At 34.2% G+C, this 23226-nt stretch overlaps 1 protein-coding gene across 9 annotated transcripts in view; it reads left to right on the forward strand.

Moving 5' to 3' along the window:
• Positions 1–23226, forward strand: part of LOC118193574 (NAD(+) hydrolase sarm1-like) — a 302001-nt gene that overhangs the window by 260122 nt on the left and 18653 nt on the right. For all 9 annotated transcript variants that reach the window (XM_085819393.1, XM_085819394.1, XM_085819391.1 and 6 more), the window contains 5 exons: positions 627–855; positions 2070–3178; positions 3266–3442; positions 19516–19640; positions 21773–22008. In XM_085819393.1, the coding sequence (XP_085675519.1) occupies positions 627–855; positions 2070–3178; positions 3266–3442; positions 19516–19640; positions 21773–22008 (1876 nt within the window). The remainder of the gene's footprint in view (positions 1–626; positions 856–2069; positions 3179–3265; positions 3443–19515; positions 19641–21772; positions 22009–23226) is intronic.

A 23226-nucleotide genomic window follows, 5' to 3' on the forward strand; every position in this document is an offset into this window, starting at 1 on the left:
ACTGAATTTTATGGTTTAAGTGCAAAGAACATGATATATAATAAATAAAGGTAACACACAAAATGTTAAAAAAACGCCCTGTTGTACATAACTTAAAATCTGAAACCTTTCAGATTTTTTATTTATTTATTTTTATTATTAATCATCGCTTTCTCCGCACTTACGCCACATAAAGTTCAACAGAAAAATCAGAAAAATTTATAGCAGCATATGTTTAGAATTCCCGATACAGTATCAAGTGTTGTCATATATTTTTCTGCTTTTTTCAGTCTTTTCTCAGTTTATCATATCAATGCTGAATTTTCATTGTAAAATGACTCGCAAAACAATTTTTTTATTATTATTAACTTTTTGTGTATTTAACTTTATTTACGTCATATTTCCCTTATTTAGAATAACATGTATCATTGTTTAGATGGATCTGGTTGTAATTTGTGATTTGACAACTTGAATTTTCAGGACTTAATATTTGTTCGTGAACATTTATCAGAAAGATGTTCAAATCAGATGGTCATTGCGAGAAATAAAGCTGACCATTGTTTAATTAATTTATTGATTAAAGTAACTTAAGCTGAATTATGTTTGGTGATTTTTATATCTTTAAACGTATAACCTTCGTACAACAGGTAGCTGCAGTACGGCAGGACCAAGTGCAACTGAAAACAGCTGAATCTGTACAACAGCAGCAAAGGACAGCTGTAGCTGCATCTATGAAACTTTCCACAGATGAATTCACTGCTGAGAAAGTAGCTATGGCCAAACAGGAAGAGAGACACATGTTCTCGCAGGGTGTGGTACAAGCTGAAAAGAATATGTCTGCATCATCATCAGCCAAAATGACGTTCACGACAAAAGGTAAATAAATATATCTTTGTTGAGAATCTTAATTGTATTTCTGTGACAAAACTTTTAAGTTTAGCCTCTAAGTTTGACGAAAATCGTTATGTGGTGGTGGTAATTAAGTTACTTGTAATGAAGGTAATTAAGTTATACTTTAAATGGAAGTTTGGTCTGAATTTAACTAATTTTATCTTTGTGCTCTTGTTTACAGTTAATATTATTTTATCAGAAATACAGTCCTTTATTATATCCTTCACTTCAGTCACTATCGTTTCTGAGTAATTTGATGCACTATATCCAAATTATTCATTTGTAGTATATACTTAAATTTATTATTTATTCTATAAGGTATTTTCTCCCACCATTCGGCATGCCTTCATGGTGTAACGGTAGCATACTCGGCACATATTTGAGAGGCCCAGGTTCGAGTACCGGCGAGGGCATTGCAAATTTTTCATGTCTCCTGTTTCCAAATAATCTAACGTCTGTACAGTAGCGCCCGAACTAAAAATGTGGTGGATGATGATTCTTCACCACCAGAATTTGGCGATTGAGTTCTCTAATCCTCAGTCGCTCTGTAAAAGGGGAAGTATTTTCTTTCTATTTCTGCATGCCTTCGTGGTATGACGGTTAGCACACTCGGTGCGTATTCAAGAGGTCTTGGTTCGAGTTCTGGTGAGGGCATTGGATATTTTTCATCACTTCTACTTCGAAAAACCTAATGACTCTACAAGGTAACCAAGCTTGCTAAAGGAAGAGTAGAACTTATTTTGCTAAATTGTACGTTAAAGTGCTACAAACTATACATTGTGGGTTGTATGTGAAAGAGCGACGCAATGATAATATTTTGCTTCTTATTAATGTATAATAAATTACTATTCATTTTTAATTATAATTTTCAATTTAATTTGTTTAAATATTTAAGTTATTTAAATCATTTCAATAAATATCATTTTGTATGTTATATGTGTTAACAGTATAAAAACTGTAATTTAATCACTGAGGTTTTAATACTTTTGGTATTGACATACTTTGTATATAATCATGCAGCGTGGAATTGTAAAGTAAGGATTTAAAAACTTTATTTTGCGTAAGTTTACATTATTGACTATTATAATCAAATGCATTCTTTGTACTCATTTTTTTATATAAAAAAGTGTATTCTTTGAAAAGTGTATTGCCGTTGATTACTTAAAATCCACAACACTCAAATATACTTTTTTAACCAGGTGTCAGCAAGTCATCGTTATCGAGTCAAAATATCCACCAAGTGGATTTTGGGAACATCTCTTCATTAGGAATGTCATTCGGCGGCATTAATAACAGCGGAATGGAATCATTTGCCTTCAGTGGTAGTAACCAAAATCTCTCTATCCTTCAAGGTCTTGATGAAGATGTCCAGATCTTGAGCGAAGAATCACCTCCTTCCGAAGTCGAAAAAGCAATGCATCGTTTTAGCTCTAGAATGGCAACGTGTGTTGAAAGACTCAAAGTGGCTACTTCTATTGAAGAAGCGACCACATTATTATCTACGATGAGCGATATGTTTCGTAAAGCTTGGGCAATCCCTAATTATGGACACGATCTAGGTACAACTTTGTGTAATATACTGCGTAACAATGGAGGTCTCAAAATTATTGTCGATAATTGCAGCTCAGAAAACTCTGATTTACAATTCCGCAGTGCAGAATTGTTAGAGCAGTGTCTTTCTACTGAAAACAGAACTTACGTCGTCGAGAATGGCTTGGAGAAAGTAGTAAAGGTCGCTTGTTCCTGCTGTAATAAAAGTTCTGTTTCCCATTCTAGAGTTGGTACTGGGATTTTAGAGCATCTTTTTAAACACTCTGAAGCAACATGCAGTGATGTTATTAGAACTGGCGGTTTAAAAGCCATCATATACAAATGCAGGACCTCAGATGTGGAGACGCTTCGACATTGCGCAACAGCATTAGCTAATTTATCATTATATGGAGGACCTGAAAATCAAGAAGCTATGATCAAACATAAGGTGCCTGTGTGGTTGTTCACTCTTGCTTTTAACAATGATGATAACATAAAGTATTATGCGTGCCTTGCTATTTCTTCTTTAGTGGCCAATAAAGAAATTGAAGCTGCCGTACTCAAATCCGGAACTTTAGACCTCGTTGAACCTTTTGTGACCAGTCATAATCCGGAAGAATTTGCCAAGAGTCATGTAGCACACGTTCATGGACAATCCAAAAATTGGTTATTGAGATTAGTAAATGTTTTAGATAGCAAAAGGGAAGAAGCTAGGAGCCTCGCAGCATTCCACTTTGCCATGGAAGCTGGCATAAAGAAGAAACAGGGAAACACTCAGGTATGTGGCTTTAATGTTATTGATTTTGTTCCATACTTTAATTTTAACTAATGTATGTAATTAAAAAGCAATTAATTATTCCTGAAGATATTCCATGAAGTTGATGCTGTGGAAGCGCTGAAAAAAGTTGCCAGTTCTCCTAATGCTATAGCTTCTAAATATGCAGCACAAGCTTTGCAACTTATTGGTGAAGAACTACCTCATAAGTTATCTCAACAAGTTCCTTTGTGGACGGAAGTAGATGTCAAAGAATGGGTAAAGCAAGTAAGATATATTTATTTCCTTTGAATTTTGATTTGTGGGATGATTCCATGCGTTTACTTTTGAATCTTGGTTTGTATACTGTTTTTACAGTTTCTCTTTTTTAATATGCTGTTAAATTTTTCTAAAACGATCGCCGTCAGTTTCCAATGGTTTTATCAGTGGGCGTTGTAGTAACTCACAGGAAAAGAAGATGGTAACGGTTTGCTTTTATTCTATTTATTGTGGCACGAGACTGTCCGCAAATAATTTACAAATGGATATGTTTCACATGACAATTTTGGGGCGCGTTAAAGTAGTTCGTCGGCAGGTCTCTCCTTTTTATTTTATTCTATTATTGTTATTATTTCCTTGTCTATGCTGATCGTAGATGGATTTCTAGACGAGGAATTTCTGCAGGGGGCAAACATTCAGGCTTCCTAGAATAAAGGCAAATAGCCTTAAACTCATACCTGCTCACTGTTGGCCGTTCTTCGAAGAAAAATTCAGCAACAATTTTTTCGTATGCAGGTGCTGCTCTTGTTAGAGCTGATAACACATTAACTAATACAGTCCTCTCGAAGCTATGCTCCAGGGTTTCGTTCCATAATTTTTAAACGTTTCGGAACACGCCCTGCTTTCCTGTATCTAGTGTGTAAATCTTAATTCAGCCCTTCATTTGTAAGTTGCCCTCTTTCTGGAATTTCTGCTCTGATGTTTTACGAGGCTGGTTAAATTCTTTGACAATCCATGGAATAGAAATAGAAACGTTTTTCGTCACTAGCAACAGGACACGCATTAATATATAACAATAAAGATTGCATTTTAATATGTGGGAACTGTCTTAGGCAGGAAGTGCTCAAGCTCACTAGGAATTTTTACCAAAACTGCCCTTTGAATTAAGCCTCCTATTCTGATCACAGTGGTACGAAAGAGAAGAGTAAGTATCTAGACGTTGGTGAAGGTCTTATACAACATTTGCGGGAAATGAGCAATAGTTGAAAATGTTGCCATGGGTCACTGTATGCTGATGTTACACTTAAGCAGAACTTACCAAAAGGTTAAATTAGCATATTATTTCGTATAATCCACCCTCCACAGTTAAATAACCATTTTCATTCGATAACTACGATCATACATCAAACGATTCCTTGATCGCTTTCTTCTGCGAAAGAAAATTCCTTATTATCCTCCGCCTTGCTTCTGATTGAATAAGTTAACACAGTGCAAGGCTACAAGCACTTTGTAGGATTTTGCAGCAAGAGCCTGAGACTGTATTGCATTATTTGGAGTACAGCGCAAAGCACTTGAGGGCTAAAGGGTGATAAATGGTGCTTCAGGTGGTATGCCTTCATCGATTACTTTATAGACTTTCAAGTCTGGAAAACTGTCCTTCAAATTGGTGCACGAAAGTGCATGTTACACATTTGCTTATTGCTTTTGATATTCTCCAGTATGATGAAACTTAGAGGCACTGATATTCATTTATGTTCTAAGAAATACAAGTTGTTTTCACAAATATGAGAAATTCCTTCTACAGAACAATTTCATTTCGTCAACTATAGCCTTCGAAATACTGAAATTAACCTCTATGCATTTACCGCTATAGAATTAGTGCTGTTATAGTTATATATTTACCGCTGTAGTTGTAACCGTAAAGTTGTTATACATTTAACACATTATAGAATCAGCGACCTGTTATACATTTGCCGTAATTAAATCTAGCGGTAAATGTATTATAGCAGGTAAAGGATTGAAAATTACCCTAAATTAATTATGTTCATTTTAGTATACATGCTGAATAAAAATTTTGTAAGTCAATAAATTAAATTATGATAAAACGAAAATTTATTTTAATTATGTCGGTATAAACTTTTCTTTTATCAAATTATAATGAGTATTCCGATTTGTAATTTACATTCCTGCTAAAAAAAATAAGCAACGAAGTCAACGTACGGAATTAAACAAAAACTATTTATGGGATATTTGTGAAACTGATCCAAGAGGTTGCTGTGACATTACTACACTACACAACAAGCAATAAAGTAAAGTCATACAAAAACACGTGTATTACGACCATCACATCGCGAAAGACCCAACGGGTCGGACGAATATGCAATGAAAACATCACCCTGATAACGAGTACGATACCATCTAGCTGAAATGCATGCATGCTTGACAATGGCGAAGCAAGCTGACAATAGTATCTTTGATCACTTGTTGTGGCAGTAACGCCTATTCCTGTGGTAATGCATGTCGGATCTCGTGGAGGGTGTCTGGCGGCACACTGCAACCTGCTATCCGTCCTTCCAACATGTCCCAAACATTCTTTGTGGGATTCAGGTCCGGTGATTTGGCAGGCTACGGCAGGTGTGGAATGGTTTCATTCTCCAGATAACTCGGCACCACTCGAGCTCTATTCGAGCGGGCGTGTTATTGTCCATAAATATTGCGTTGGAACCCATTACAGGGATAAAAGGACGCATAAGAGGGTGTAGAATTTCGCCGCGATATCGAAGAACTGTGATGGAACTACCAGGAGTCATGTAGACGTCGGTGCGGCCTTTAGTGGCTATCCAGCCCGTACAAGTAAGTCTCCTTCTCTGTCATAGTCACTTTCGACGATGTCTGGCGCCCAATATCGTGTCCATGGCTCTCTCCATATCATTGCTCTTCGGAAATCGTTCTGGCTGTTAAATCCAGACTCATCCATAAAGAGTACATGGCCCCAATGCGATGTTCACGGGCCCTACTCAGCCGCGCTCTGACATGCGATGGGCACAAAGGAAGACGAACCACAGGTCATCGGGCGTACAGTCCACCTTCATGCAGTCGACGCTACACACGACTGCTGCAGAAGCAGAGAAATGCGACATCAGCTGTCATAATATTAGTGATCAGCCGCATCTTGCAGATAGCAACAGGAAGCGATCGTCTGCCGTTAGTGGTAATCCTCTGGCGTCTAGATCCACGTCTTCTACATGAGTTTTGATTCCTTTGGTAACGGATTCTGCTATCTTGATGACACTACGATGCACATTCAGCTCTCTCTCAACAGCGGATTGTCTTGCACCAGCTTGTAACACCTCGACAGCCCTCCAAACCATTTCATCCTGCATATTGTGCCTTTGGCTCATGCTTTCCGCTTTGGCATTCTCAGATTGTATGGAACTATCGCTGCTTGCGAACTGACGCATAGGTCCAGCATACCCCATTTTAGGGCTTTGTGGTCTGACTGCAGGATTGCGTTTTATGCTAATATTGGTTAACCATTTGCATTCGACGATGCAACCTCTACCTCATATGTAAATTCTATGTTTTAATTTCTCTTTTTACATTCGTACCTTTTCTTTTAGTGCTTATTGCTTATTTTTTTAGGACGAATGTATTTAAAATAAAAGTAGTCAACACTTGAGGTAGGTACTTGAGGCAGTATTTGTTTTAAGATAGGCAGAATAAGGTATTAATGAGGTGCATTTTAAACCGAATCTTAATAATTAACACTGAATAATTAAAATTTACCAAATTAATGCATAATAAAAAATTTAGATAATAAACCGACTTCGAAACAAATATGTCAATTACAATTATTGAGGTATTTCAAATCTGTTACTTGATAAATAAAAGTGATAAATTTCAAATATCTGAATTGTTTGGAGCATAAAGCTTCCAGCTTCCTACCACAACTTTCTCCAAAAGTAATGATTTTTTCTTTCAAATTCTTAGCAAACTTAGGAAATAATGAGAAGCAGTTGAAAAGGAATTTTCGCTGTGGTCGTGATAAAACTAAAACATATGCAAGTTATTCCAAGAAATACTATTTTTAAATAAATTTGTGACGTTGTATGTTTACTAAGTGCGTATCGTTTGGAGAATTCTTACGCTTCGGCGACTTGAATCTTCTACCAATATTTTAATTCTCTCGAGTATTCAAATTAGGGATTAATCTTTCCTTGAAAGTTCGCTGTCTTTCGTATTTCTTAGAAAGATTTTATCATAGTCTCGTGGAAAGATATTGCTTTAATTATGCTACGTAAATCTTTCTATTCCATTTGAGATTCTTGTAAGAAAAATGGCGGAAAAACATAATAATTTTTCTTATACTTCCTATTATGCGCAAGGAAATTGATTCAAATACAATTGATTTATGAGAAAAGATGAGGGATTAATATGATTGTTTTTCAGAGGCAGAAAATAAAAAGCACTTCTTGACGTCAGTTTTTATAAAATCAGAATTTACTCGCCTATTTCCTTCCCTTTATTTTACTAATTTTGTCGTCCAAAAATCAAGTGGGGAAAAACTGTGTGAATAATTTAATTTCTGAAAGACAAAGTTACGGTAGGAACATAAAAAATGAAAAGTAGTCATGAATAAACTACAGGTATCTATCACAATATTATTTCTTGAAAAGAAACCTACATTCCAATAAGAATACATAGTAATATTAACATTACTATATCTAATAAGATATATTCATTTCTAAGTCCCTGTAACTTGATATCACCGTTCTTATTATTCTCTTTGCTACTCTTTAGGCCTCAAATCATGCATAAATAATTAGAGAAAGTAAATGTGCAACTAACTAAGCGAAATCGGAGACTGAATGCCAGTTCGTGTTTGCTTTGCTGTCATTAGTCGTTCTTGTATCAGACTGGCATAAAGTTCCACAGTTAGAAGGGAAAGGTTCGGCGTGATATTCGCATGTAGTTTTACTTTGTTAGTAAGACGAAAATAATCATTAAGTGGGCGACTCTATTTTAAAACTTAGGGGAGCTGAACTCATTAGGAACGGGAAAATAACGTGAATAATTTAAAAATTTTTCAGAATCTGGTTGTGAAAAGTTAGGGGGTGAAATATAGGAAATACGATATATGTATTCCTAAACTAATGGCTTTTGTTGATTCTGATTTGGTTTGGGTTTGGTTTATTTAATTGCGGCAAAGCACTTGAGAGCTATCTGCCTAAGGGGAGGGATGCCTTTGTAGAGGATTTTCTAATGGAAACTGGCTCATATACACGTTACAGATTGGGAAACCCATGAAAATGCCCTTGCAGCCAGCTCATTCTCGGGATTCGAACCCCGGACCGACCTACCGGTGTTCAGTGACTTTACCGCTCGGCCGCTAGTGAGCCTGATGTTCTGAAATGCCTTTTTATATGCAGGTACTTCATGATGTTCAGTTTGTTTATTACAGTAAAAGCCTTATAATCCAGCGCCCTTTTCACCAAGATGCCTGCCACTATTAGATGGTGCTAATATAATTTCTTTCGTTAATACTTGACATTTGTTTTGCGTTCTTTTGCCATTTTCAGTTAATCCGTTTTCAAAACTTCATGTATAAGTTTGCTTTCTTTATCTTCATTTATATAAAAAGTTTTAGGATAAAATTCACCAAAGATCTTTTGTTGAAGAGTCGAGTTGATTAAGCCCGAAATAAATTTGCGAAATTCGAGGAAAAAATGAAATGTATAATAATGGAAAAAGTAATGGTGTGGTGTGGTGTGGTGTGGTGTATTTAATTATGGCAAAGCACACTAGGGCTATCTGTCTAAGGGAAGGGATGCCTTCGTGGAGGACTTTCTAAGGGAAACTGGCTCGTATACACGTTACACATGGGGAAAACCACGAAAACACCCATGCAGCCAGCCCGTTCGCGGGATTCGAACCTCGGACCGAACTGGAAAAAGTAATGAATATTCATATTCTGTGGAATGATATCTGCAAAATAACAGCAAAATCTATAAAGCAGATCGACATTTGAAATGATTTCATAAATTTCCAATAAGGATATTTCAAACTAGAAGCTAATTAAATAATACTTTAAACTATGAATAAATATGTTTATTCATAAGTTTATCTCATTAAATATGTTTGCAGAATTACTTCATGCGATTTTTTTTCAATCATTTGTTTGCATTCAATAACGCGAAAAAAATTGCTTGCAGCAATGTTCAGTTTAAATCCAATAATCTGGCGTCGCTTAGGTCCCGAACGTGTCAGATTATCTGACTTTTTCTCTAATGTATTACTTCGTAACGTAAATTATAAGTTTATATAGTTCTATATGTTTCTATAAGTTCTCAAATTAGCACGAAACCATAGTAGACTGCAGAAATTATTGCATTTCCATAGGTGGTATGTTTTAGAAGGAAGCAAAACTGACCTAAACTATACAACAAATTTTATTTAGTTGAAAAGGGGGCGGTGGAATACATTATTTACACAGAGCGAGAAACTTCCTAAGACCGGACTTGTGCTAAATTAAATAAGATGTTCAAGTTGGAGTAACTAAGTTTAAGATGATTTAGTCTGAAATTAAATTAGATCATTCTAATGGCGTTTTTTGTTATTATCATATTAAGAGAAGATTTTCTAAATAACCCTTGATACTCTTTATAAATAAATGTGCTCGGCAACAAATTGACGCCTTGATACCATGCTGAACCACTGTTATAAATTTCTGAACATATGAACGAATCTATTTACCTTGTAGGGTTCCTCCCTTTTATCTATTAAATAAATGTTGAGGAAGCTAGTGAAAAGCTAAACGAATAATCGTTTAAGTTCAGAAATAGAAACGTAAACTCAAGAAGGATTCCCTTTGTTGCTCAAACTAAAGATATACAGTCGGCCCCTTTCTGAGAGCGTACAGCAGGGATGTCAAACTCATAGGTACACTTGGGCCAAACAAACAAGGTTTAACTTTAGGCGGGCTGCAAAAAAAAAAATCAATATTCATAGAAACGTAGATTTATTTCAAATAATACAATAATAAACATATGTATATATTTATATAGAAAAGAACAAGAAAAATTTAATGTTTACGTCCTGATACTTGACATCTCTTCTCTGCTATTATCTTTCCTATTTCGGGAGAAATTTTGTTTGCAGTGATAACTTTCAACGCTGACCCAAGGTGAGCATCATTAATACGGTTTCTAATAGGAGACTTATTACCTTTCATGACTGAAAATAACTGCTCGCACCGATAAGTGCTATCAAACATGGGAATAATTTCATATGCGAATTTTCGAGTATTTTCAAACCTGGCTGGTAAATATTTGTAAAATTCAGGCACGCCCACTTCAATGAATTTTGCTTTCAAATTTGAGTTGCATTGAATCTCGATCACTTCCATTTGCATATGGCTGGGTACTGAGTCAATACTTATTGAGAAAATCGAAGGGGGGGGAATTGTCTTCGAGGGAACTAAAATCATTAAACCTCGTTTCAAATTCAGTTGTTAAATTTGCAATTTTTTCTGCGTATTTTTGATACGAACAAGTATCATCTAAACTTGATTTGTTCATGCTGCACGTCGGGAAGTGCGTCAAATCTTCATTTTATGTGGTTTTTCCCAAAGAACTAGTTTACATTTGAATGCTTTAATTATGTCAAACATGTTCGTAATGATATGATCTTTTCCTTGTAACGATAAATTTAAATCGGTTAAGTGTTTGGTTATATCAACCAAGAAAGATAAATCTTGTATCCATATTGGATCGTAAAACAAACTTACGTCTTGATTTTTCGTTTTTAAAACCTGACATATTTCTTCTTTCAAATCCCAGAATTGTTTGAGAATCTTGGAGCAAGATAACCAGCGTACCTCGGTATAGTAGGACAAACCCGAATATTCACTATCTAACTCACTTACGAAAGCAGTGAATTGACGCTGATTTAAACCTCGAGATCTTATAAAATTTATAACTTTTTTTATATATGACAAAACATTCTCCATATTTATTACTTTCGTGCATAGAACTTCTTGATGTATAATACAATGCATATGATGAATGTTTGAATCGTGAATTTCACTAAGTTTTTTCCTTAGTAATGCTACGAAGCCCTTTTTTTCCCGGTCATTGATGGAGCGCCATCTGTAGCTGCAGAATTTAATTTTGCCAAAGGTAGATTGTATTTCTGCAGAAGTCCAAAAACACAAGTAAATATATCTTCTCCTGTGGTACTACCAGGCATCGGTATTAGTTCCAGTAATTCCTCAAAAATGTTAAAATTCTTGTCACAAGAACGAAGAAACACTGCTAATTGAGCTTTACCACTAATGTCCGTGCTCTCGTCACAGGCAATGGAGAAACTTTCGAAACTAGATGATTTTGCTTTGATCTGATCACTTAAATTCGCGCCTAAATCAGTAACTCTTTCCGCAACTGTATTTCGAAACAATGAAATTGATTGAAAAGCCTTCACATTTCCAGGACAAACAATTTCTCCAGCTTTCATTAGGCATTCCTTGATGAAATCACCGTCAGTAAAAGGCTTCGAATGTTTAGCTATCAACTCGGACAAAACGTAGCTTGCATGTACCGCCGCTTCACTTTCTTGCAATACTTTACTAAACATGGACTGTTGCTTTTTCACTCTTAACTTGAGCTCTTTCAACTTTTCTTCTCTCATTAATCCTTCGTAATTGTATTTCGATTTGTGTTGTTCGTAATGACGTTTAATATTATATAACTTTGGTACATTAATAGTATTATTATATATCAAGCAGATTATTTTATCTTTTATTTCACAGCAAAAATATTCTAATTCCCATTTTACTTTGAATATTCTATGTTCGTCAGCGATTTTTCGTTTAATTTTACTACCACTTGGTTTTGATATATACATAGTGAATACAAAGGGCTGGAATAAACACGGTTAACGTTAAAAAGTTAACAAAAATTTATTCTTTCCACAAGAGATAAATCAAAATGCTGAAATATTTCTTCAAAAATATTCTAACAATATCACAAAATGTCAAACGTTTAGCAAAAATCAATTCAAAACAGAGAAACTAATTCTATCTCACAGCGAAATCGCTACAAATCAATCACAGCATTAAGTAAACAAACAGTTCGCTAGAACTACAGCTACTACTGAGATGAATTGTTTGTTCTCGGCTTTTATAAGCTTTATAATTAATTTCTCGAATATACTGGAAACATCTGGATTTTTGTGGATGGCAACAGCAATTACGAGATATTTATTTATTAGGTATTAAATGCACGCGCTGTTCTATTTTTAACCTTCCAACGCAGCTGTCTTTTCAAAAATCGTCTGCGTTGCTAAGGCAACATGAAGCAAATCTAATTACAATTCTAAATAAAAAAAAACTAAATAAATAAATAACTATGAAATCCGTAACAAGATGAATTAAGTAATAATTACTAATAAAGCAAAGTGCATGCACATGCATGCACTTTGCTTTATTATTTATATATATATATATCGTACAAAACTATGATTGGAAAACTGAGACCATGAGTTTGGCCACATTCGGCTATCGGGGGATGCGTACAAGTTCTGAGTGCACGTGTCCCGTAAAAGCCGAAGGTAGCTGAACGCAAGCTACTCACACGCATTTGTAATTTAAGTAGTGTGTGTGTCAGCTCGCTGTGAGTAATCTAACAACACTGAATAAATTATCGTTAATTACTTAGCAGTAAACATTTCATTTTTTTCTTCGTCGATATGTTATTTTATTATTATATATTATTATTTGCCGATATATTGGCCGGGCCGCAAAAATATTTGTTGTGGGCCGCGAGTTTGACATCCTTGGCGTACAGCAAAGCTTACACTTGGGCTTAAACTCAAAAGTGTAAGAAATAAGAACTAATGACTTACTAAAGAGATTGAGCCAAATCTAACGCAAATGTAAAGTAGTTGGCCTCTAAATATCGAATTATATAGCGAAGCTATCAAGGGCTCGTAATACGGTCGAGCGTAGTAACAGTTTAGAGAGACGTAGCCAAAGGGGAAACGCGCGCTATTCAGAAATTCTTATTCTCTCTCCCGAAGTCAGTGGAACTTCGACCTAAATACTACTCCTTCTCATTTGCATTAAACGCGATTCTAAAAACTCATTCTGGTAAGGGCCCACCAGCGGCCGAGCGGTAAAGTCGCTGAACACTGCTAGTTCGGTCCGAGGTTCAAATTCCGCGAGCGGGCTGGCCGCATGGGCGTTTTCGTGGTTTTCCCCATGTGTAACGTGTATACGAGCCAGTTTCCCTTAAAACGTCCTCCACGAAGGCATTCCTCCCTTTAGGCAGATATCCTCTTTGCCATATTCACACACACATTCTGGTAAGGAATTGTAAGCTGAAGCTAGGAGAGATAGGAAAGGTGCATAAACTTAAAAATAACTGTTATAAACTTAGGATAAACCTTACAACCTATAAGGATGTACTGTGGAGAAAATGAGCGCTCTCTATTTTCGTCTCGTGTGCAGTAAGTTTAATTCATTGTTTCCTTGCGTGTGATTCTGGCGTCATTCTCTGAGCATAAAGAAAATTCTCCACTAAGTTCTTGGGAGCAATTTATACCCCATTTGTTTCTCAGACGGCATTTTAATGTCTCCGGAAAGGACATTTTAACCTTGAGCCAGTGTTTAAAGGGGGGATTCGGGAGTTCGCAAACATGTAACTTTTAAGTGCCATTTTCAGCTCGGACGCGGTTAACGAAGATTTACGATATTCCAAACAGCAGCTCGTCAATGACGTTATTGTTGGAGTACGTTTTACGGGTTTGTCTCGGAATATGTGGCCATTTTGGTTCAAGTGTAATTGTGAGAGGTCAAACTTGGAAAGATAAATTTCTTCGTGAGAAGCTTCTTTCCTTCTACATTTCCCACAGGATAATATGTGGGATAAAAAGGAATTACGATCCTCCATGTCTTTTTTTTTTTCTTGAATTACATTTTGGAATATTATCCGGCTCATCCATGAGTTTGCTTATGAAGCAAGGATTGCTTGTGTGGCTTCTTGAGGCTATTCTTATGGCTTGTTGACATTTGAGGAACATGAGGTTTTAAAGGCTTCTAACAATGAACATTGCATACCAGATAGAATCGAAATTATAAGCGCCGATGCTTTTAGATTATGTACTAAAATATTAGCTATAGCTGATCCCGTAGCGTGAGATTAATAGTAAAAGTGAAGGAACAGCGGTGAAATTATTGGCCAAAAGTGACACAACTCTCTCTACATAATATAGCAATCAGTACTATTTCCTGTGAAATATGATTCCGTCGAGGGAAACGGAAAATCATTAACGGAATCATTCAGCTCTTACAGAAAAGTAGGAACATTCAAATTGTTGAATTGTGATAAAAATTCCAAAACTCGAATCTTCGCAATATTCCATCATTCAAATACATCGTAACCTTAAAAAAAAAAAAAAAAAAAAAAATAATAATAAATAAATAAAATAAAAATAAAAATAAACATTTTTAACTCAAAACTTTGGAAAAGACTAGCATTGATGCTCAGTAGAAGCATTTATTAAATAAAATTTAAGGAAAAAAATTGTTGTTGCAAATGCAGAAAACCTGAATCGCCAGAAGTATTACACCATGGCGGTCTTAAATGCCACACTTCCACTTATTAGAAAGAATTTGACGTTCCGTGTGTAAGGTTTATCTTTGTCAACAATTGTAATAGTCCATTCTTTTATATTTAAAGATTTTCGAAAACGTAAAATACTTGTACCGTGTTAAAATACTTTCTGTCAGGAACTTTAAGCTATTCTGTACGTAGTTTTTGTCAATTTTTTGTAGAGAAAACAAATTTCAGGATTAAAGAATTTAATATTTTACTTTATCTACTAAATTTATTTGCATCTTCTTCTTAAATGTAGATGAATTAAAAAAAAATTGAATAATTAAATTTATTTCTCACTAAACGCGGGTTTCAGATTTTATTTAATTAAAAACTTTTAATATTAGATCATTCTTTTTTCATTTTTGTTAATATTATTCTTTTACAAGGGATTCGAGAATCTTTCAGGATTCGTATTGGGATTCAAGATGTGTACAAAAAATCATACACAGGTATTAAAAAATCATATATAGGTATTATGACAGCGCAAAAGTTGCACAAAAGTCTTTGGCAGCAGTTGTCCGAAAATATAAAACAACCCTATATAATTAAGACACAATAACACGCCGAATAAATACTAATTCAGAAGTCAAACAACAAAAATTTGCGGTTTTGCAGCTGAAGATTATGGTTCGGTAAAACCATCGAAACTAGTCCTGTGAAAATTTTGTAAATATAACGCTGATTTTTGTTGTTTGACTTCTGAATTAGTAACCCTATATAAGTTATTTATGCTATCTGTTTCATTTACGCTTCTTACCTTTTCCCTTCAGGTACTTTTGTCCATTCAGGAAGCTTTGCAAGATAATTAAATATCTGTTTTCAAGGATCATGTAATAAATTTGGCAGGTGTGTTTTTGAAATATTGCGATACATTAAATTGCGAAATATAAAATTTTACTTTAGTATCAGCGCTAAGGTATCTACAGCTCTCGTTGCAATAGCTTGTACTGCATAAGGTATTACAGTTAGAAATAATGGGACCCACATTTTTTGTTGCTAAATTCATAGTCTGGTCAAACTAATACGTATTTGGTATGAAGCGATAAATTTGCGGCAATGCTTATAACGACTGGAGCTTCAAAATTCTATCAGCCTTTATATGTGTATTTCTTTTGTCAATGTAAAGTGTTTGCACAACGCAGTAGAAAATATGGTGAGCATATTAACTTCTGTCATGCAAGTTAGTGGCATTACCACAGCATTACGATGAGTCTTCATTACAATGAGTATCAGAGTATTAACCTGGATGACATGAGTATTATGCCATTAACCTGCATAACATTCATTTTCAGGCTGCATTCTTTCTTTGCTTTAGTCATGTGCACCAAAGTGTTAGCTTATGTTTCGAGGTAAGTAAAAAGCTTCTGGATACATAACAAGGTTATGCCTCTTACGTTCTTCTACCACATTAACATGTCATGGGGAGACATATGTCTGTTATATATGAAATTTTATGATGGGGTCATATATATATCATGTATATATTTCTCATGTTTGAGGTTACGGCCCTCTTTACCGTCCTCAGTTTTTTTAGCATCGTCTCTCCCGCTCTCGAGTGACCTCTTAAGTGGTGCACTCTTCGGCTAAGGGGATACGAGACTTTAGGTCGACGAAGTTTTACTTCCGATACGACCAAGTAGGAGCAAGCTCCTTCTGCAAGTCTCATCCGACCCTCAGACTTTATGATGGGGTATGTGGTCTTTATTGAAAATGTAATACCTCACAGCTGACAGATGCTTTATGTTTGGCAACTTATGGCTGCAAATATTGTAGAGACATTAGGTATTTTTTTGGAAGCAGGCAAGATGAAAAATTAGCAACGCCTTCGCCGGGAATCGAACGACGGACCTCTGGAATACCGGCCCAGCGTGCAGAACCACTACACCACGAAGGTACGCTAGGAAAGTGGGAGAAATACCTTATATACTCCCCTTTTTAAAGGGCGGCTGGGGTTTTCAGGGGACCCAATCGCCAAATCCTGGGTGTGGAGAAACCTCATCCAACACCCTTTTAGTTCGGGCGCCATTGTAGAGACATTAGGATTTTTTGGAAGCAGGAAAGATGAAAAATTAGCAACCGCCTTCGCTGGGAATCGAACCACAGACCTCTGGAATACCGGCCCAGTGTGCAGCCAATTTATTACATACACCACGAAGGTACGCTAGGAAAGTGGGAGAAATACCTTATAATATTTTGCTGGCGCGCGTTATAGTCTTGTTCCGGAGATTGCTGCCGATTGCAAAATGCTATGGCGCACGTATGTTGGCATATTTGTCCACCATAGAAAGTTTCATGGATGGTATTGTTGATAGGTTTAATAATTTCCCTTGAAAACTTCAATTCAAAATGGCGTTCTAGCCGTCCTTGTAGGAAGAAATAGGCCCATATTGTTCTTTCCCCCCAATAAGATAATCTTTTACTTTATATTGTACTTCTCTTTTTATTTTCATGTGTGCCAGAGACCGTATTTTCATATTTTGCATAACTCTGTGTTTGCCATTCTGTGCAATGCTTAAGTATTATATAAAGTACCTAGGGAAAGCATAAATTTGTGCAAACTTTACTTTGTAATTCAGGCGTTCTGTAGATTTCTTAGGCATTTTATATTATACGCTTCTGTTTTCATTATGTTCCCAGTAACAAGTAAGACACAGTTTATCACAAATTTGAAGTTTTTTCCACGAATAAGGTGAACTTCACATATTTGTAATGAAGAACTAATTTCTACAGAATGCATTCTTTTGTACTTCTCTTCTCTTGTACTTCTCTTTTCCCCATCTTCTTCTGGATGTATCAGTAACCAAATAAATAAAGCCAGGAAGCATGGGTAATTGCATCCGGCGTAATTTCCGGAGATAGAACAGATAGACTGATGTTTAGTTTAACGCTTTTCTAAGTGTTACACAAATAGGAACTATTTTCGTTTAGTAAAATCTTCAAAAATACCTTTCTTCCTGTAAACAGATAAGCTGTGATTAATTAGATCAAGTTTTGATCTGTGGAAAATTCTGGAAAATTTTTACTTGGGTAAGAGAGATGAGATTTGTCGTTTAATAAAGACTATGAAACGATGTTTTATAAATTAACATTTGTAGAATCTTTTAGAATTTTCGATGTCATGAAACTGAAGAAATCTGCAATGCCTTCGCCCAGATTCGAATATCGGACATATGGCTTACGTTTCTGTAGAAAAATATTAAAAGTTGATATCAAAGACCATTTGTACAGCCTTGTGCAAATTATTACAGATGCAAATTGTTGCAAAGTATTATTGTTGCAAAGTATATATTATTGTGATTAAAAGTGTTTTATTAGGTATTAAATACATTTAATGATAAAGACTTGTAATGAATTATTTTAAGCAACATTTCAGTATTTAATATGACATCCTTTGGCATTAAATAATGACCGTACGCTTTTAGGCATTCCTTAAAAAAGACTTTGCAATGTTGCTATAGATCCTTATCATATTCCTATACTTCCTGAGCTGTTTGAATTAGTTTATCCATTTTTATTAATTCTTCTTCATGCATTTAATTTTGAAAATAATCTATATTCCTTCATTACCGGCTATTTCTAAGAGGATTTGTCTTGTTGAGAAATTGCATTTCCTTGAAGAACCCGTACATTAAGCTGTGGAAAGGTATTTTTCTCAACATTTTTAGCCCAAAGGGTGTTAGCCTAGAAGGGCTATTAATTTCGTCTTGGCATTTTGCGTTGAATCACTACAAACGGCGTATCACTTTTCAAATTGTTGCCACCAAATGTTAGAGCCGTATATTATATTTAAAGGAACTAAATAATGAAGAATCTGCATAAATATATAGTAAAATCTTTCTATAGATTTCTAGCAGTGTGATAAAACAACGGTACCTAGAGCCATCAAATTTTGAATAACGCAGTCCTCCATCCGAATATGGGTAACCTGGAAGCCCGGATTTGGAATTTCGAATTTATTCTATTATCTATTTCATATTTTGTAAAACGTTGAATTTTTTATTAACAAACTCAACGATTTCAAAACGAGCAATGGCACCACTGTACGGGAAGAAAAAAAAAAAAAAAAAAAAAAAAAAAAAATAATAATAATAATAATTTCCAGCGCGCGAGACTGTCTGACGGAAATTTTAAAGATATGCTGTTTTTAAATATTTTTAGCGCAAAGGGATATTAGTCCAAATGCTCTCGAAACGTGTATGTCTGTATAAATGAAAAAGACGCCCCCTTTCCTGTAATATAAATTTAGCAACTTTCAGACTTTTATTTATTTATTTTTAATCATCGAAGGACCTATTAGTCTTGAAAAGCACTTTTTTTCCGAATCACTTTTTAATGCTGTCGCCAAGTATTATTTTTTAAAAAATTAAATAATGTATGTATATTCCTCGCGTTGTGGAGAAACGACGGCACCTAGAGCCACTAAATTTTGAACATGTGCACCTCAAAATACGAATTTGAGTTTCATGGTTTTTTCATGGTTCATGGTTTTTTTCATGTGTAACGTGGATATGAGAAAGTTCTTCACGAAAGCAACCCTCCTTTAAGCAGATAGACCTTGCGTGCTTTCCCGTAGTCAAATAAACCAAGTCAAACAACGAATCATTGGAATATTCATTATTTTCTTATTAAGTCTTAATATGAATGTAAAATTGCATTTGGGAAAAAATAGTGAGACGTATTTATTAAATTAATTTACTTATTTTTTAGATTGGTTTCGATGCATATACTACAGAATTTTTAAACAGCCGAGTGGATGGCGATTTATTGCTTCAACTGACAGAAGATATGCTAAGGGATGATATTGGTATTAAGAATGGCATATTAAGAAAAAGGTAAGCAACTATGAAAAGTAGCTGTCCATCGAATAATATGATGGGCAACAACATTTGTTATATGCACACCTTGCACACACACGAAAAAAAAAGGTACATCTCCTCTTATACTAAGCCGATTGACGAAATTTAACTTGCGTTTTTCATGCCTCGAAATCGTGACTTCGGATATAAATTAGATTTATATATAGCATTGTTGTAACATTTTATTGCCTATTTTTGGCACAAAATAGGACTTTTTCTAGAATGACATACCGATTTTTTTTTCACATTTCGATTCTACGTATCAAATTATACCAAAGCGCTAAGTTTTGTAAAAATCGCGTAATTAGTTTTTAAAAAATTTGTTTCCAAAATTTTAGCTCCTCAATGTTAACTGAATTTGATATATATTTATTGATCTCTCTCTCTCTCTCTTTTTTTTTTTTATTTATTTATTAAACTTACTGATTACTTCTTTCGCAATTCGAAATTTAGGTTCAGACCAAATAAAATTCGCAGCTATTTTCTGATTTGTTTTTAAAATTTATATTGTTTAGTAATTTTTATAAATCTTTTGAAAAAAAATTTTTTTTTTTTTAATTATAACCTATAGAACGTTTATCATCATCTGAACCCTTCGGTTCCAATGGTCCCAGAAATTGGATTTCATGGTCTATTTGGCTAAATAAAGCCCACTTTTAAATGGGTGTTTTCGTTTGCATTGTTTTAAATAATTAAGGATCAAATATATGACTAAAGAAACCTGGCAACACTTTTAAATTGCAAATGGCATACTTATGTTTTTGAGCACACCGATTACTTAAATTACGATTTTTCTCTCTCTCTCTCACTCTTTTTTTTTTTTTTCTTTTTTAAATTTTACATTAAATACAATTATATCTAAGGCATGCTTAGTAGGAAATAATTCTTGTTGTTCTTATTAAGTTGAAATTTAACATTTTTAATGACAGATTTAAGAAATTTTGAATAAATTATTTTTGTGGGATATATTGTCCCAATCGTATTGATCAGTGGGTTAATATATCCCATCAGTGGTGAAATTACTACATGCTGATATATTATGTTTATGTTTATGATACGTATCTGACACTTTTTGTTGTATATGAACTGGTGCATGTGGCGGAGTTTACATTTGGTAATATTCATATTATATATTACCACAAATTTTAGTTTTGTTTTCTGAGAAAGGGTAATATCCTAGACGATTGAGACAAATAGTTCCAGTTAACAATACGATTGGGACATATTGTCCCAGGAGATTTCCAGGAAACAGGAAAAGTTGAAAACTTTAAACTCATATTACACTTAATCATGCAAAAGTCGAGTCGAAAGGGTTTTAAAGTAGATGTATTTCTAGACATACCTCCAAGAAAATTAGAGTTTCTATTCAAAATTTCTAAAGATATACGTGAATTTATACTTTGGCGCGTTTTGAAATTTTGCATATTTGTTATAAGCGATAATAACGCCAAATGTGTTTTACGCACTTGTTTAGAATTATTTGAAAGAATGAACGATGAATCTTTTTTCCCGCTCATGCACAGTGAAAAAGGGAAAGAAAAATAAGTTACTGTAAATCAAAGATTTTCGCCAAGTGAATTATTCTTGGTGCAAATTGAAAAAATTGCGCCAAGATAAATTATCAGATTTCTAGGTAAGTTTCTTTCCAAATTCTAAATTTTACAAAATTTAATATTTGGGCGTAATTTGAGTCGTAGGATCGAAGTATGGAAAAAAATTGGCATGTTATTCCAGAAAAAGGCCGATTTTGTGTCAGATTATATGTGTTACAGAATGCTATATATAAATCTAATATATATCCTAAGCCGTGCTTTTGAGACATAAAGAACAGAAGTTAAATTTCGTCAATCGGCCCAGTAGAACGGGAGATATAGAACTGTCCCCCCTTTTCTGTGTGTGTGCAGAGTGTACATACTACATCGTATATCCTATTTACCCATTTATGCGTCAATTTATATCCTGTTTATACATTTTAACTGATTATTTTTAAGTGCTTATCTTTGCATTAAATTCCTATTTAAATACATCTAGTATATTATACTCTTATAATTAAATGAATATTAAAACTTGAGTTATTGGAGAGGTCATATTGATTTTTTTATTTGTAGATTCCTTCGGGAGCTAAGTCAGTTGAAAAGGATGGCAGACTACACTTCTTGCGATTCTACTTACTTGAATCAAGTTCTGCAAAGTTTAGGTCCAGAATTTTCACAGTATACATACCAAATGCTTCGTTGTGGGGTCCAGAAAGATACCCTTAAGTATATTAATGAAGAGCACTTATGTAGGGACTGTGGAATTGATAACAGCATTCACAGGCTTAGGATAGCACATGCCATGAAAGGTAGGTAAACTGTTAGTGTTAAAAAATCATATCTATTTATAGTTGGAAAATAATTGTTTTCAAATAAGTTTTTCAAAAGTACTTTGTAATGATCTCACACGATTGCATTCAATCAAAGAATAATACTTAGGAGAGTGGTCTCAAAGTGCAATTTTTCATATTAAAAATGTGGTCGTGTTTAAGGTGCTAAATATTAAATAAAATGAAAGTTCTACAAATTAATGTCGAAATGATAATTTTGAGGATATTTTAGATTCCTTTTAAATGCTAATGAGATTCTAGCATAATGCCTTCTAGATATATTTATAAACTTAACGATTAGGCATTTTTTAACTGGAAATGTAATGATATTCAATGTAATGAGAACAAAATACTTCTAATGAGGAAGTTGAAGAAAATGTATAACATATGAGAACATAAAAATGAAAGCCAATCGTAAAATATGAAAATAGTTCTTGTGCTCCACTTTCAAATTTTACTAAAAATAATGATTTATGTTATTTGTAAGCACTGAAAATTTTTAATAAATTACGTTTAATTGGTAATTCTATCCCCATCAACAATGCTGAAAGAACACTGTCGGATATTACAAATCACTCAGTATGTCGGATATTTTGAACCACTGAGCATATTCAAGATTATTGATATATCAGTAAACACGTTGATCTATTTTAAATATTGCTTTAAGTAATTAGAAAACAGTTTATTCTCTTTGCAATTAAGTAGCTGCTTCAAATTTGCTTTACAGGTGAAGTAATCGATTTTTTTTTTTTTTTTAAAGAATATACTTAATACATAAGTAAACAAATATATTGGTAAATTTTCCATATAATATTACACACATATTTTTCATTAAAATATACTAGATGGTATAGATTATGTTAAAACAGAGCTTATAAAACAGCATATTATGTAATAAACTTACATAATATGATATGTAGAAGCATATGCTATTTATGCTAGAACAGGGAAATAACAAAATCAAAAAAGAAATTTTAGGAGCTATTACAGATTAAAATTAAACTTAACGTGTCCATTCTTATAATAAATATTTGTATGCAACGAGAGCGCGCACTTCTCAAATACCAGTAAAAAAAGACTGAAATTTGACCAAAACATGGAATGAAATAAAAACTTTATAATGAGAATTCGTGCGTGAAATTTTAATATTCAAGAATATGCGTGAAATTTATCCAAGAGCTTGGTGTGGCATTATTA

This window comes from Stegodyphus dumicola, chromosome 6 (assembly GCF_044657685.1).
Source record: "Stegodyphus dumicola isolate Sdum_Otavi_A_Nest chromosome 6, ASM4465768v1".
NCBI classification, from domain to species: domain Eukaryota; kingdom Metazoa; phylum Arthropoda; class Arachnida; order Araneae; family Eresidae; genus Stegodyphus; species Stegodyphus dumicola.